Genomic DNA, 16455 nt, shown 5'->3' with positions numbered 1-16455 from the left:
AAGCATCTCTTCTCACTCTGTGTTTTTACACCACTACTGTATTTAACCATTAGTAATTATTAAACTCTGGCTCTCGTCCATAACGTGCCTTTTGACTTCTCTATTTTATCTCTATCACCTTCAACCATAAGGGGAAAGAGATGACCCGTTCTTGTTTCTGAGTAATGTAGTCAATGACTTTGCTGAGCGCAAGGCCGGAAAGATAAAGCTCTGGTGGGTTAGTAGTTCATGTTTTTAGAGATGACTGACACATTGTTGAAAATTTGCAGTCACACTGTGCGTTATGTGTATGATGTATCTAGAACCTGTTCCACAGGAAATGATTGATGAATGATGAATGAGTGTGATTGTGGTGATCGCTCGTTTGTCCCTTGCTTGCTGTAATGCTTACATTACAGCTGTCTTTGTGTTAATTTAGCAAGGCTGGGTTTGTTTTGAGCTTGTAGCCTGGTGGTGTGACTTTATAGCAAAAGGTTGAATAAACGTGTCTGTTCCGCTGATGGTGCTGATGAAAAATTAAAAGCAGCTAAAAATACTTTTAAAACCTAACTTTTAAATTCTTATGTGCGTGTTTTGATGCCCCGAAGTGACACAACGTGACCTCCTCTTACATGACAGCCTTCACTGTAAAAATCTGTTAATGCAACACAGAAAAAGGGGGTTGACTCATCCATGTAGCGCTGATGGCTTCAGTGTCAGCGCTTTATTTCCTCTGTCTAACGGACATTAACAGCGTATGCAGAAAGAGCAGCAGAACAGAAACGCAGATGAGTCACGCCAGTTGAAAGTGCGAATGGGAAGATGATAAAGAAAAAAAGATCAGCTTCAGATAAACGGCTCCGGGAAATTCTGCCCCTGTAACTTGCGCAGTTCTGCACAGTCATTTCTTACAAAATTACCCTTGAAATGTAGGGAGAGCAAAACATCCCATCTTTCTGTCAAAGTCATGAATGATGCTCAGTCAGTGAAAAAGTTTATTTACCCACTGACATCACATTTTATATGGATAATAAATAGTGCAAAAAGAGACGACACAATGCAGTATGAGGAAGTAACACAAAACAGTTTTCGATACATCAAACATGTATATTTTAAATGATGGCGGGCTTAAAATCAAAAGTAGGTCTTACTTTGTTTAAAATTCTATATTATATGTGAGATCAGAAACCAGAAATTGCACACGGTGATATGCTTTGCTATCTGCTTTCTGTCCCTTTTTGTGTCTTCATAGAGAAGCAGATAAGACACAATACAGAACATATAAATAATAATAACATTCTAATTTTCAGTAATTATAGAAAAAAGTACCTTATAGTTTTACAGAAATAAAAACTGAAGACTTGCACATTTTGCCAAGAGAGCAACAGGCTACTGTACATAGCTTATTTTCAGAGGCAACACTGCTGATACTACATATTATTCAGTCATTCTGACAATAAGTGCTTTCATACTGCAAAATAGGCGAACACTGATACCAAGCACAGATATTGAAGTATGTCACTTGTCTCTGAAACTAAAAACATGAACATATGGACAGGATGTGAATGAAAAGCCTCAGTGTATATTTGTTATGTTTCACAGTTTCACAATCACTACACCGATTGTTCAGATTATTTCAATCCACAGCTTTAAATAAGGAGTCACTTTGCATGATTTCAAACACACATGCAAGCACACCTACACATGTGTGCACAAATCGTGTGCAGATTCAGATTTCTGCACTTCCTCTAAGCCTGTTTATGTCGAGGCTCTGTAGGCCATGTTAGTCAGTGGTGCTAGTGATGCTAATGTGAACCCATATTCAAACTGTGCTCCCCTTATGTGGTATGTAAAAGTAATCAGCAGCATGTTGCGCTACGTTTGCACCTTCGGCAGCTTTTTTTGCCAATTTCTTTTTCACCTAATGCAAAAATAAGTCAGGTTTATATAAAAACAATGGATTTGAATTATATATAGGCTTTTGTTTAGATGTTTTATTTTACATTTATCGGATAATTGCTCGTTTTTGTTCAGCAGCAGAAAGCTTTTTTTAGAAAAAGAATAGAATAGACATTCATAGATTTTCTTATCTTTATATTAAAAATATGTATTTGTAGTGATTTTTATGGTTAATCAAACAATGTCAGAAATATTTCTTTGTCGGGATAAACTTTCATTAGTTCAAGTTGCACTCTATATGCTGAAATACCCTTTTCATGTAGTGACCATTGGCACCAGTGGATGAAAAGTTCATCACTCCATTACATTTCTTCTGCTTATAACACCCTTAATTATCCAATTCCTGTGAGTTAATTTTTCATTAGCAAACCTTGGATGCATTGAGCTAAAGATGATCTTTTACTTGTAAGCTTAGTGCTTTGTGTACATGAGTGCCGGTCAAGCAGAAGCACTTCTGATTAACAGGGAAAATCTGTATGTGTGTCTGTCATTAAAAAACAGTCAAACCAGCTGTTTTGTTTCGTTTAAATCCAGTATCCTACAAGATTGTCATTTAGCACATTAACTACCCAGCAATACTGTATTGGCTACAAGATATGGCACAAATATCAATGTGCAACTTCAAGCTTTGGGCACTTATGATACTGAGGTAGCAAAATAATCTATTTATACATCAAACACGACTTATTTATAATGGCTCTTCCTACCAAGAGTTTAGCTGTTTGGTTAAAATGTTGCTTCACAAGGTGTCTAAGTGCAAAGCTTTAAAAAATGACTCCTACAATACTTTGGCACCAACGACGACACGATGAAGCTCTCCGACGGTGTGGGGGCCGTCTCGGGCAGTAAGAGAGGTCAGTTATTTTACACCAGCGCCAGCACCAGTGCCGATCTGCAGAGCAACAAATCTAACTATTCTTTGATGTCCTTGATAACGGATAGCTGAGACAAGGTTTTCTTGACCCGCAGAGCAGTCAGTCGCGCAGCAGAGTTGGCGTACCAGCACTCCCTCATCAGCTTGCCCATCACACGCAGAGCCTGGTGTAGCAACGAGATGAGATGACGTTATAAGTTACAAAACCCGGAAAATCACAGGTCAGGCTCCAGTGTGTACTGGAATAACAAATATCAAACATCTGATCTGAACAGTTTCACCGGTAACTAAACATGCAATCCAACCTCTTTGATTGACTCTGTAGAAATATCTTTGCAGCCTTTGCAGTGGTAGTAATAGTTTTTGGTAGCTAAAATTGAATACAGTGGTGTGTCAGAATAACGCCCAATTCTCTTCTGTCGGGAAGTGGTTTAACAAGAAATGAGATCTGAGACAAAGAAGTCTCAGACCTCACCCTGTTCTGTCAATCACTTTTAGCCCATTACCCGAGGCCTTGAAGATAACCACTGCTATGTGTGTCATCCCTCCAGTGCCGTCCTGACTTCTTAAATATCAAGTTTTCTGTACATTTTAAAAAGCTTTAAGAGAATTTCCACTTTCATATGGCTGTAATATGTATATATTTGAATCACCGAGTTGTCTGATGATATCTGTGACGATAGTGAACAGTGTCCACTAAAGTGCAACTCCCCCTGAAAGGCAAGGGCTATACTACAACTTTGATGTTTTTTTATTACATCATGCTGACATCAGCCTATCGAGGTCAAATGCTTAGCCAATCATGGTACTCGTGTCCTCCAAGGCCTAGCATATTGTTTGAAAGTTTGAAGACGAGCCATAAAAATTGTGGGTAATAAAAAGCTCTTACTGAGTTTGAAATTTGGTGCCTTGACCTTGACCCGATTTTCCCCAAAATGAAATCAGCTCGAGTTGTTATTGGTATCTAATATCACACAAAATTTTAAAATGATACATTGAAAACTGTTGACATTAGACTGCTAGCAAACAGACAAATGACATAATATACTCCCTCCCTTCCTGGTAGAATAAAGAAATCTCCCTCAAACTGGCAAAACTTGTGATGTCATGATGCGTTGTACACAGGAAAAATTATGGTAAATTTATTGACCTATGGATAAGACTGAGGTAGTAGTTTGTGGCCACAGTGCATCAAGCATGGAGGGTGATAGCTATTACCTATAACCTCAATAGCTGTTACATGAGCTCCTTATGTATAAAGTTGGGACAACAGACTAATCTTTGACAGCCACCTCAGCTTAAATAAGCATGTCACCTCAGTTGTGCAGCTTGGTTTGCAGCTTACAAGACTCAGTAAGATCTGCTCAGTTTTATCTAGATAAAATCTAGACACAGTCATATACATGCTTTAAGATCCCCTAGATTATCTTACTGCATTTCTCGGTTCACACTAAAGCATATTTCAGATCTCCTGACATCATTTGCTCGTGACTGTGACATCGATCACTCTGGAAACAGTTATAAAACCATTTCTAAGGCATTAAGACTCCAGAAAATCAAGGTGCGAGCTGTTATCCACAAATCGAGAAAGCTATTGCTATTACTTGGGTTATTGTTGTCTAATATTAATTTTTTTTGATGATCTAAAACATGTAAGTGTAAAAAATATGCTAAAAAAGTAAGAAATAAAGGCTTTTTCCCAAAATATATATAAATGAAGTTGACAAAGTTTAATACTGTCAGGAGCACACACAAAAGTTTGTTTTTAGCATGTAATTTGTTTAGTTTTAAACATGCTCATGCTTTGATACAGCTATTTCATATGTGACACTGTAAATTTTCCTATGTGGTTAGAGGCTGTTGGTTCACTGATGCTCGGTTTGGTGCTAAACTGTGACTAATCGTGCTTTATGTCACCATGACACCGGCTCTTTGACAGCTATCTCACATAACGACACATCAGATTTCTGTCTCACCTCACAGCTCTGCCACTGATTGGGAATGCTGGGTCTGAGCTTCTGATCGCAAACCACTTTCCTCATGTCCTCAATGGATGGATCTGAAGGCACCATGTCATAATAAGGCAGCTGAAAATCCTCATGAAGTCCTGTGAAAATGCAAAAAACAAAAAAGCATTTTGTTTATTGTCTGGGTTTTTTTTACAGTTTCATGTATGCACTCTTCTTGAAGCAGTGCATGCTTTTCCTTTTTTCTATGATTACATACTGTGGTGATACTCAGTGTAATGCTATAATATGGCAGCGTATGTGCAAGTAATACTTGCGAGCCACAAGTTCAGGCCTTAGTTAATGACGTTAATATGGCCGCTCATTTCAGACAGCCTGCACTGAGAGTCAGTATAAGATTTTTTTCAACTGTGTATTATGCAAAGCAAGTCTCTCACAGTCGCTCCCAAAATAAAAGTATTGTTTTGGAAATTTGCATGAAACTTGTGGTAGAGTGTATGTGTGTGTGCGTAGTTTGAAATACCCCTATCGGAGCATCTTCTGGCCAGTTCCCAGAACACCAGGCCTAATGAATAGATATCCGCCCGCTTAAACGACTCAAAGGTGTTTATATTGATTGTCTCATCCAGGATTTCTGGAGCCATGTACCTGCAGAGGACAGAATGATTACTGTCTAATGAAATAAAAAGCCCAGTACCTCTTGCAGTATATACTTTAACGAATTTGTTTGTGTGGGTTGGGTTCAAAACTTTCTCACCCAAATTCTAAAAATGTGAAACCACAGGTCACATCACCCTCGTCAAAACCAGCAGAACATATAAGCTGCAGGACATGCATCCGTCTTCATTGCTGAAGACAGCAAAGATTCAAGTGCTGCTCTTGTAGGAATGGTTATCACTTTTTAAAAGGACAAATAATATTTCATCTTTAAAAGAAAACACAGCACTTACTCAAGCCTTATAGACTGACCAAAAACAAGTCCACAACCACTAGGAGTCGCCAAAGCCTAAATGCTTGAGAATGGACTGCTGCTAAATAAATACATTTGTTTTTGTACTGTTTACAGTTGCATCACTGCTGTTTGTTCTCTCACACCAAATAAATTGAGATTTCATGACTTTTACTCAGCATTTTTCTCAAACGGGCTGTGTGAACTGTGTGCACAGACACTACATGATGATGTCTCCTCTATAAAGAGTATTATTTATGCATCAATCGGGGGGGGGAAAGCTGTTCTACACATGTGTTCCTGCACTTTTGACCTCTTTAAACTTTGTCCTTTCCTCCATGCATCTTGGAAATAGGTGAAGCTGTGCCAGAAACCCCTTGTGCAATGTGTACATACACGGCTAATATTACTCTCTAAATAAACAAGGCCAGTTATTCCAGCATGACACCTGGAGGGCCTTATTTGTTACTGTGGGTTCTGCTTTTCTTGCTGAAACCAAAACCAAAGATGCTGGCTTCCTCTTAATGTTTAAGGGCCAATTAATAGTATTACTTTAAAACACACCGACATGAGAGAACAACTCAAAATCACCAATAATATTTAAAGAACATGGAAGTGATTTCGGTTTAAAGGCACTTCAGTTTAATTTCACATTTCTGTTTTGTGTGTGTTTTTTGTATTGTGACATAAATCCAACCTCTTAGTTCCCACTCTGTGGTTGGATGGTATGTCTATGGTGTTTGTGCTGGAGTCGAGTTTCACGGCCAAACCCAAATCCGCAATCACCGCCGTCCCGTTCTTCTTCACTAAGACATTTTTAGATTTTAGGTCTCTGTGAGCAATGGCTGGCTTCCCTAGAAGCAAGAAAGTAACAATTAAGGTTATTCTGGAAGCCCCAAAAATGTTCTTTATATTACAGCAAATATTTTGGGTCTTTTAGAGATGGATAAAATTGAGGATCATTTTCCAGCCTTAATGTCATAAAATGTCACCTTATCATATCACAGCAGGGTTTGCCTTGTGGTTACACTGTAGCACTGAGTTGATTAGCAAATTAATGGTCAGTCAATGGAAATTTTTTCTTCAGGTTTTAATATATAAAGATATCGCATTGAGATATAGGAAGCACATGGCCAAAATACATTTGCTCCTTTTAATAAGATTAAAGGATATATATATATTAAAGGAAATAGAGCACCCTTTGAGCTTCTCTGATGTGACTTCACTGTCCTAGAATTCAAGTTCTTTATTTACTAAGTACATTCATACCCTGTGTGCCAATGATTTCCATGTGGAGATGTGCCAGCCCACTGGCTATGGACAGAGCAAGAATAATCATGCCTTCCACTGAGACCGTGTGCCTGTTCAGGTAATCATACAGGGAGCCTTGCTCATGGTACTCTGACACCAACCAGAGCTGAGTCCATGAGCCGTTATCTGCAAAAAGGCAGCGAATGACAACGTTATATGTTGGCGAATTTATTTCATAGCTTAATTTGTGAATACATTTGTATTTAGTGCCTAGTTGTAAGACCTTTGTTATCAGCAGCAATAAAGCCCAGGATGTTTTCGTGCCTGAGCATGACAGTCTGATAGATCTCAGCTTCACGGAACCACGAGCGCTCGTCCCTGGAAGAGAAGATCTTAACTGCCACGTCCTCGCCCCTCCACTTGCCGCGCCACACCTCGCCGTATCGACCTTTTCCGATGGTCTCCTGCAGGACGATGGTTCGAGCTATGGTTCGCTGGACCAGCAGTGGCAGCCCTGCAAGATGCAGACGGGAAGAGAAGAGCAGTGGTTTTGTCTCAGCAGATCATAGCTGGAGGGATCAACAAAATGTGTGCAATTACTGGATTATACTTGTACCACAATGGTCACAATCCGGGCCATCGTGTCAGTAACCATGTGACAAGTTCAAGCAGTTCTCTCACCTGATCCTGAACCAGAAGTGCTCATGTCATATATCAGATCTTTGAGACTTCTGTCAGGTGACATTAGCAACTGATCATCCAGAGGCTCCTCCGGGTCCTGCTTGTGGGATCGCCTGTAGGCACAACGGTGGCCCTGCACAACAAAGACGCCTAGCAGGATCCCTACACACAGCAAGCAGGAGGGCACCAGGATCACCACGATGAGCTGCAGCCTGCTCCAGCCGGGTTCTTCTGAAGGCCTCTCTGAACAACAACATAGCCAATATTATTAGCGTGTAGTCCTTTTCTAACATTCCTAGTACTTTTTTTGGTTCAATAATCAGTAGAATGTAGAATGGGGTAAGATTTGAAACTGTGTTTAATGGGTCTAAGGTCCCTGCTGTGTCTGCTGCACACCCTGGTGGTTACTAGAAAACATGGCAAGCAACAGCATAGGGGGCAATTAGCACAACTCAACACATCAGGTGTTACATAAAACTCCAGCTAGCATAGATGAGTCAGCTTTTTCAGACTTTTAGAAAAGCTCAGCAAAATTAAAACACCACTTATTCTGCAGCCCTAAACTTTAGAGAGGTGGAAATTGAACGTTTGGCAGATGCAATGTTTTCTTGTTTTTCCAGCGTGTCTGAAAATTTTCATCACTGCCTGTAAGTGTCATTAATCAAAAAGGAATAAAGATATTGAATCTTTTGGTGCCAGCAAGCTTTCACTCCTCAAAAAATACGTGCAGTGAACTAATCAGCAACAGGTGCACCGTCAGACCTCGCAAATAAAGATCTGGGCTTGGCAAAACAAAATAACTTGACGTTTCTGTCCCTGACCTTCATTCTGTCTGTGGGTGGCCAGAGGAAAACCTGGACACAAACAAAAACAGGTGAGCGGGTGGGCGCTGTGATAATATGAGATTTAGAGACATGCTGGCAAAATAATGTGCTGTCAGTGCTGCATTACTACCATGACCTAGTGCTAATTTTGTTTGGTCTGGGGAAATAAAGAGGGAGAATTCTGTAACGATTATTTGGCCAACTTCAAGATTGCAGGAGCTACAACTAACTCTTTCAACATATATGTGCACATGTGGGTACTGTAATAAAAAAAAATAAAGGTTTGAAAAAAACCCAAGTCCCCAAAGGATGAAATGTCCTCACCAAGTGATCCTAAAATGTGCAACATCTGCAGATGGCCCAATGTGCAAAGCAACACATTGTGAACTAAACCACAGTTTCTTAAGACATCTTTAGCCTTTTCCCTAAATACAGATCCTGCCATGTGTCCAACTGGTGCTCAGCAGATATGGTGCAAAACAAGACCTTACTCTCTCCTCTGGCTTATAAGACCTTCTACACACTCTTTTCTTCCCTCTTAGGTGATTGGGGTCATCTCAAAGCTTATATCTGCTTTTAAACTGTTTACTACAGCTAAGAGGAGTTTGGAAATTAGGTACAAAGGAACACTTAAAGTATCCCTTCCCGTGTGTTGAAAAACTCTAAAGTAAATCAAATTGTACAGCTACACAAACCACTAAACACTACCTAGCACTTAAATGTCTGAGTATAGAAATGCATGGAAGTCAAAGCGAGGTCATGAATTCTTTATGTATAAAAAAAAATCCACAGCTAAACGGATGAGCTGATATGTAGCAAAGCAGTGGAACAGATTGATTGCGCTGTCCTCATTCACAGTCAGCACCATCATGGCCTCGGGGCACTGCCCCAACCACTCTCATTAAAAATCTGCAGCATCAGACACTTCAGCACCAAACATATGAATATGATCATATATTTGTTTTGTTTCTCACTGACCATCTATACCTTTCTGCTTGCAAATTGGAAACAATCAGTAAATGAATCCATTAGGAAATCAACTGATAATCTGCAGTATTTTTAATAAATAAACCATTTCAGTAATTTTTTTAGCCAGCTGCATATACAAAGGTGTGAGTAATCCTTCTCTGCATTAAGCCCAACTTCCACCCGGCAGACCCATGAGAGGCTTTTGGGACTACATGCCTGACAAAGTATTTATTTATAAATCAGGCGAGGGAGGGGGAGGATCACTAACTGACGTCCCATAGCCTCTGCCAGATTTGTTATGTCACAGGATCTAGGAGGATCAGCATCCACCTCGTCTAGCCGGGACCAGAATGAGTGGGAAATCCCACACAGATTGAGTTGGTGTTGCCGCTGAGTGTATGCTACTGAAGCAGTGGAACATTAAAAGACTGTCTGAGGGGCTGAATGCATTTTTCCTGTATTTCATTTTTACAATATCCGCAAACTGTTTATATATAAATCTATTCATTTTTGTATCTGCTATCACAGCTTATGTAGGGCAGAGTACACTCTGGACAAGTAGCCCATTGCAGGTCTAACCCAAACATACAGACAAGCATTTACAGTCATACCCACTGCTAATTTAGAACGACAGGATAACTAACATACATATCTTTGGAGACTGGGAGGAAGCCAGAGTATCTGGAGTAAACCCGCACAAGCGCACATGCAAACTGCACACAGAGAGGCCCCAGCTGGCCAGGTGGTCTCGCCACATACTGCTGCATTACCACACTGTGCACTGTTTATATATAACTCTGTATTATTTCTGCTTCAAAACACAACCAAAAAATAGTAGAGGCAAATAGACACAGCGGCCTCAGGTTATTAGCATCGTGTGGGCTGTACCTGGGTATAGGTGCAGGGTCTCGTTGTTGCAGAAGTCAGTGAAGCAACAGTTCCTTTTGGAGACATTTCTGGAGCTGTAGCAGAAGACCTGGCCTTTCATCTCAGAGGGGGACAGGCAGGACTTCACTGCCTCCTCCTTCCCATCGATCAGCATCACAGAGTTCCAGCAAGCGCCGTCTGCTGCTGTCTCACAGGTGTTGTTGGCACACAGCTGGCACACACACTTCAAACCTGAAAGACATTGAGATTTGGTGATTTTTGTCTTCAGACACTTTACAGCTGACAGCATTCACTGTACTTCATTTATCTGTGAGTGACTGAGGGGGGCTGGGGGGAGGACAATATACTGACTCGCGTGAACAGTGGTTTTTAACTCTTTAGTAGCAGGATGCTCCTGTTACACAATGACATCTATGCTCTTAATGGATGGAGGTGGAGGAACCAGATTAATGCCTCTTAGTTTAACACCCACATAATCTTGTGTTCTACTTGGAGCTGTTGTCATGCTTTGTTCCATAAGCAGTGTCTGATAAGCAAGAGTGCACTGCCTGCTCACAAGGAAGAAAAACAAATAGCTTTAAAAATTGCTAATTATTTAATTGTGTGCAATGTTTTTTATGGCGCCTTCAGTTTTCAAGCTAAAGGTCTCCACAGCCTTATCTTGTAAATTGTAATATTTTGTAACAAGTATCACCCATTCATACATTTTTTTATAGACACTGATGGCTGATCCTGAAATATAATTATCAACAGCTAAGTGACAATACCTTAAATCAGTTTCCAGTCATGACTGCTGTATGTATGCAGTAATTATTTTACTTACTGTACTCTGTAATAATCTTAAGTCATTCTTCACTGCCTTAATTTGGATCCACCACGCCATAAGACCTGTTGTCAGAATGGCTTCTTTACAGCCACTGAGACCTTTTCTGATGACTCTGCAGTGGACAGCAGACGGATCAACTGAAGGACCAGATGCATCTCGCAGGTTCTGCGTCAGGTCTTAGCTGGATTTTTTTTCCTATTTCTTTAGGATATGAATTTCAGATACTGTCCATCTACTGTAGATATTTTTATCCCTGACATTTCTTCATTTGTCCTCCACTTATCCAGTTTTTACAGAATTTCTAAGGGCCCTCTGAATACCATGCTGTGCCAAGTCTTCTGCTGATAACTCTTTGGAATTCACCTTGTTGGTGCAAAAAATACTTTATGCTGTTTTTGTACGTTCAACTAAATAAATGGGAATAATTTCTTTTTGACATGCTCTTAGAAACAAAAGGCCTAAAGATTCAAAGTTGTCTGTTATAATGGCCTGGATAAACACTAGTTCCTTCACTTAGTCGCCTTTTTATACTTAAACATAGATCAATGTAAAAAACAAACAAAAACAAATTCTGAAAATGTTTGGATACAGGACTGGATGGAAAACAAGTGAAAAAGCATCCAATGTCCAAACCTGGAGACCAGTTTTCTAAAAATACAATAAAGTCTGGCTCACTGGAAGCAAAATGTTAAGAAATGAGATTAATCAGCTGTATTTTTATGTTTTTTTTGTTGTGTGCTTTTTTTAAAAATCGTATAAATCATAAATTCATTGATACGTAGTGATATCAGAAATCAATCCCTGTTTATTCCAGACTCTTGTTTTTTTCTGCTCCCTCGCGAATCTCCTGGAAAGCTGATCAATTTTTTATTGACTCTGCATTTTGTACTAAATCTGGAACCACATTGCTCACTTGGCTCAGTTCCCATGAACTATGAATGCCTTATAAGTAAATCTGACTTACAATATGCATGTCACACAGAGGTTATATGGTACCTAAAATCTGGAAGAGCCAAAGTATGAAAAGGGGATTTAAACAAATATCATTACATAACAAAATAATATCTTTATAAACATAATCTTTATTTTCAACATCTTGTAGCCTAACCATTAAAGTGAAAAAAATTTCAGCCCACAGTAAACAGCGGTGTACGGTCTCAAAGGAGAAGTTTTTGAAAAATTCAATTAGAGTATATTTTTCCTCCAGCCTGCTGTGCTGTTCATTCAGGTGGTTTTGATGCGAGCTGCCCAGTTTTGGACATGCTGGCTGTAATGTCTGGCTTCTCTCTGACTATAATGGAACAAAATGCCACTCACCTTGTGGTGACTAAGGTGCCAAAAACAAACAGAGAACTGATGTCTCTTTTTCCAGAACAAGAAAAAGAAATACAACCACAAATCTTGCTTTGACCAGTGTCATGTAACAACTATTTTCTTCCCACAGTCTACAACCACTAAAACAAGCACGCAGCTAGCTAATTATAGCTCTGCTGAGAGAAGACATCATTAATGTCTACATCCCATAATGCTCTCATCACGAGTACATGAATCCTTCTGCAGAGTGACAGGGATTGCAGGTGTAGTTCGGAAGAAAGGAAATATCTCCCGCATGAAAGTGCTCATGGACATTTTTTTTTTACCCCAAAAGAGACATTTCTCTTTTTTTTTTAGCAGCAAAGAAAAATAAAGCACTTAGAGACCACGTGTCACCTCATTTACTGAATTTAAGAGCAGGCAGACATCTCTCCAGCCAGCCCCAAACTCACAACAAAACACTCTAAACGGATAAACTGTGAAGGAACGAAGACATAAATTTGATCTTCATTATACTGACAGAACATAATCTCCAGTGGACAACTGAGCAGCAATAACTCTTCATCCTTTTGGTCTTTAAATGGGACTGATTGACAGTTAGAAATATGACCAATCTTCTCTTTTAAAGGTTTTTGTAAAGCTCGTCTTGATGAGAGACCTGCTGACAAAATCAGCACAAAAAAAGTTCAGGTGAAGACTATGAGATTACTTTTTGCCTTTTTATGGCATAGCTGGGGTTGCTTGGTAACAACCTGTTCAAGGACAATTAAGTTAAAATACACTGAGGTGCGGCGAGAGTTTCCTTTCTTAAAGCTGATGAACGTCTGAGCACTGGTGTGTGTATTTAATCACTTGTATAACACTGATGGAGACCGAAGACTTGATTTGGGGATCGTGCATCTTAAATGGCAAAACTATTTTTCCAAAATATACATGTTCAAAATCTTGTTGAGAGTTTATAAAAGGCGCAAAAACTTCTAAGTAAAAACATTTTTATTGGCTTAATTTATCAAATTAGCAGAAACAAAAATCTAAACTTCTTACAATAAATGGGACTGTGAAACCTCACGTAATCTAACAATAGTTTAACAGGAAACTTGTCTAACCATTTGCCCTCTTTCTAAATCCCCATCTTATGATGATATATAACTACATTTCAAATCTATATTTAATTCTCTCTGTTTCAGGAACTTCATATTACCCCATAGCCTCGGCGTGCACATTTAAAAAGCTGTGAAAAGAAAACCAACAATGAATCAAAGTTGATTCCACATCCATTCAGTTTGGAAGTGGATCTTTGCTTTGAATCCGTTTGGAAATGACTGTTTGCAGCTTTTAGAGCTTGTTTTGTGACAAACCCTAGAAGGGGAAGCTGAATCTGAGCAGTGACAGTAATGAGTACTCTTTTAAATGAAATATTGCGCAAACTTTGCACATGCTGTTCACATTTATAAATCATTCTCCATAAACTAACAGGTTTGGATAGCCCTGCAGCACCCCTCAATCCTGAAAGAATAATTACTCATTTCCTCAGGCATCACCAGAGTCAGTTACAAATTAATTCTCTCTCTGTGTTGGGGAGTATAATACTGTTATTTGCAGTGTTGTGAAGTCTTGTTATAACTGTGGACCAAACTCGATGAGTCCCTTTGAACTAATATCTGCACTAATATAACAGAGAAAGTGTTTACAATTACAGGAAACAGGGAATATCTGCCACACTAGAAAATCACCCATTTATTACTCAAATAAGGAATACGTTCACTGCAAAGAATGTAGAAAGAGAGACATTTTTACTTTGTTATTTTTCTGGCTTTACTTAAATCTGCATTTAATGAGCCTTGTTAACCTTTTAAGTAGCTCAATTATTCGGATTGAATTCCAGTGTCTAGAAGAATAATAATAATAATAATAATAATAATGGATACTTTATTGATCCCCATGGGGAAATTACTTGTTTTTCTCTGCATTTGACCCATTCACTCAGTGAAGCAGTGGGCAGCCCACTAAGCAGGCGCCCGGCACTGAGGCTTGTAGAATAATTTGGAGGCATTAAGCAATAAGAGGCATTTAGCGCAATTAAGCAATAACTGGTTGTTTTTAAAAGTTTCACTTAATCATTGCATTAGAAATTAAGCTATTACATAGCTAAAGGTGACCCAGAGTGACTAAGAGAGTGCAACTAGTACAACTTACCTTAAGTCACCTGTAACCTTTTACCTTAAGTCAGAGAATGTCAGATGAAAAAACTTGTGCTTTTTAATTATTTTCAACAAAATGCGTTAGACAAAGATCTGACATACAAAGTTTGCCAAACAATAGTTTTCATCCAGTTCAACCCACCATCTACTTGCCCCACTGGAAATGTAGTAAAACATGCACTGCAGTCTAACACAGTTTTTCTAAGTTGGAGTTTATGTCTTTCTGTGTACCTGAGCCCACCAGCAGCCAAACAAGCCAGGCTGTGTTTATGAAGTAGCATCTGTTCTGTTTTCCAGCTCTGGAGTTAAGTGGCTGCAGATTCTCCAATTCTTAATGTATTTCATCAATATCAAATGCAATGTTACAGCACTTCAAGATGCAGCATGAATGTGGGTGGAAACTATGGATTGTTTTCATCAGTTAACCTGACATCTATTTCCATAATGAACTGTTTGGTCTGTAGAATAAAAGAAAATTGTAATGCCTTCAATTTAGGATTTTCTGCAGCCCAGTTTTCAGCAAATATGTAGTTTTGGGCAACAAGTAGTTCAAAAGCAAAACATATGACAAGAAAAAGTTGCAAATCCCTTTAGAGACACTTGAATTATTACCTCAGTTATCAAGTTATGAGAGTAGCTCCAGGTTATTTTTGAATGATGAACTATCCTTTCAGGGGTGTAGTATGAATTCAATCACAGAAAACAAATAATTAATATTTCTATTTCATATTAAGCAAAACGTTTTAATCCTAGATACAAACAGGCTACAAGGCAAATGCTTTAAGGTCTTTGAAATGATATATCACAGCATGTGTACTAAAGCTGACCACATATTTTAGCCAAACCTACTTACTGACAGCTTGAAATTACAGTCTTTTAACACCCATACTTCCCCACCGCACACATGCTGTTTGTGGGCGGTAACTTTACTTTCAGACCTTTTTAACAGCAGCAAAATAAGAAAAAGAAATGCTCCACTTTTGATCATATCTTTAAAGACAAATTCTTCTTCTTCTTTTTTTTTATTGCTATAAAGTTTTGTGTGATTTTGAAAAGTCAACTATACTAATTGGGTTAGTGTAGGCGGTCTAAGAACTCATTAAAAACCTTAAAAAAAACAAATGGCACAGCTTATTATCATGTTGCACCCTGAGACTGTGTACCTGCAGTCAGCTGGGCGACAGTCAGGAAAATCAACGCCGCTTGAAAGCACTGCTTCCCGGGACGAGTCATGGTAAGAGCCGCATCTGCTCCCTCTCTGACGCACCGCTTACACAGCTACTCTACAGAAAACAGAGCAAATAAACATTGCGGTAAAGTCCGTCGGCCATGCACCCCCGCCACAAACGTCTCCGTCTGTAAACGATCGAGAAACGCAGTTTGCTCCGCCTCTGTTGACTGGACTTTAAGAGGATTAGCGCTGCAGACCTCTGATAAAGACATGTGAATGGGAGCCAGAGAGAAAGTGCGTCGCACATCCATTTAACTGCTGTCGGTCCAATGAAACACCACCTCCTGTCTGCCAAAGGGATATGGAAATTACCTCTGCTCACTGAGGTCTCACTTATTTATTAAATGTGCAGAGATTTTAAACTATTTACAGTGTAATCTGTGGAAATTACTAACTACAACGCCACAATCTGGCCAATCTGCAACCCATACATTATTAATAAATAATCCACAACAAGACTGCTGAGCTCCCTAATGAACACATGAGAACATGAGCACTCTGTGCTTCCCTGAGTGCAATTAATGTCAGTTAATGCAGAAGGA

General features: G+C 39.3%; 1 protein-coding gene across 1 annotated transcript; it reads right to left on the bottom strand.

Moving 5' to 3' along the window:
• Positions 1-974: 974 nt before the first annotated feature.
• On the bottom strand, positions 975-16131 carry acvr1c (activin A receptor type 1C). Its single transcript, XM_085383702.1, has 9 exons — positions 15846-16131; positions 10342-10572; positions 7661-7903; positions 7263-7493; positions 6998-7165; positions 6426-6582; positions 5303-5427; positions 4789-4919; positions 975-2976 (listed from the first exon to the last, which is right to left on the bottom strand). The coding sequence occupies exons 1-9, from the start codon at positions 15913-15915 to the stop codon at positions 2851-2853; spliced, it is 1482 nt and encodes a 493-aa protein (XP_085239828.1). The 5' UTR covers positions 15916-16131; the 3' UTR covers positions 975-2850.
• Between the last annotated feature and the right edge of the window lie 324 nt (positions 16132-16455).

The sequence above is a fragment of the Rhamphochromis longiceps genome, linkage group LG16, assembly GCF_057381845.1.
Source record: "Rhamphochromis longiceps isolate RC_006_pf linkage group LG16, R_longiceps_female_GT1.1, whole genome shotgun sequence".
Taxonomy (NCBI): domain Eukaryota; kingdom Metazoa; phylum Chordata; class Actinopteri; order Cichliformes; family Cichlidae; genus Rhamphochromis; species Rhamphochromis longiceps.
Note: the sequence above shows the minus strand (reverse complement) of the source record. Positions and strands in the feature narration are given on the sequence as shown.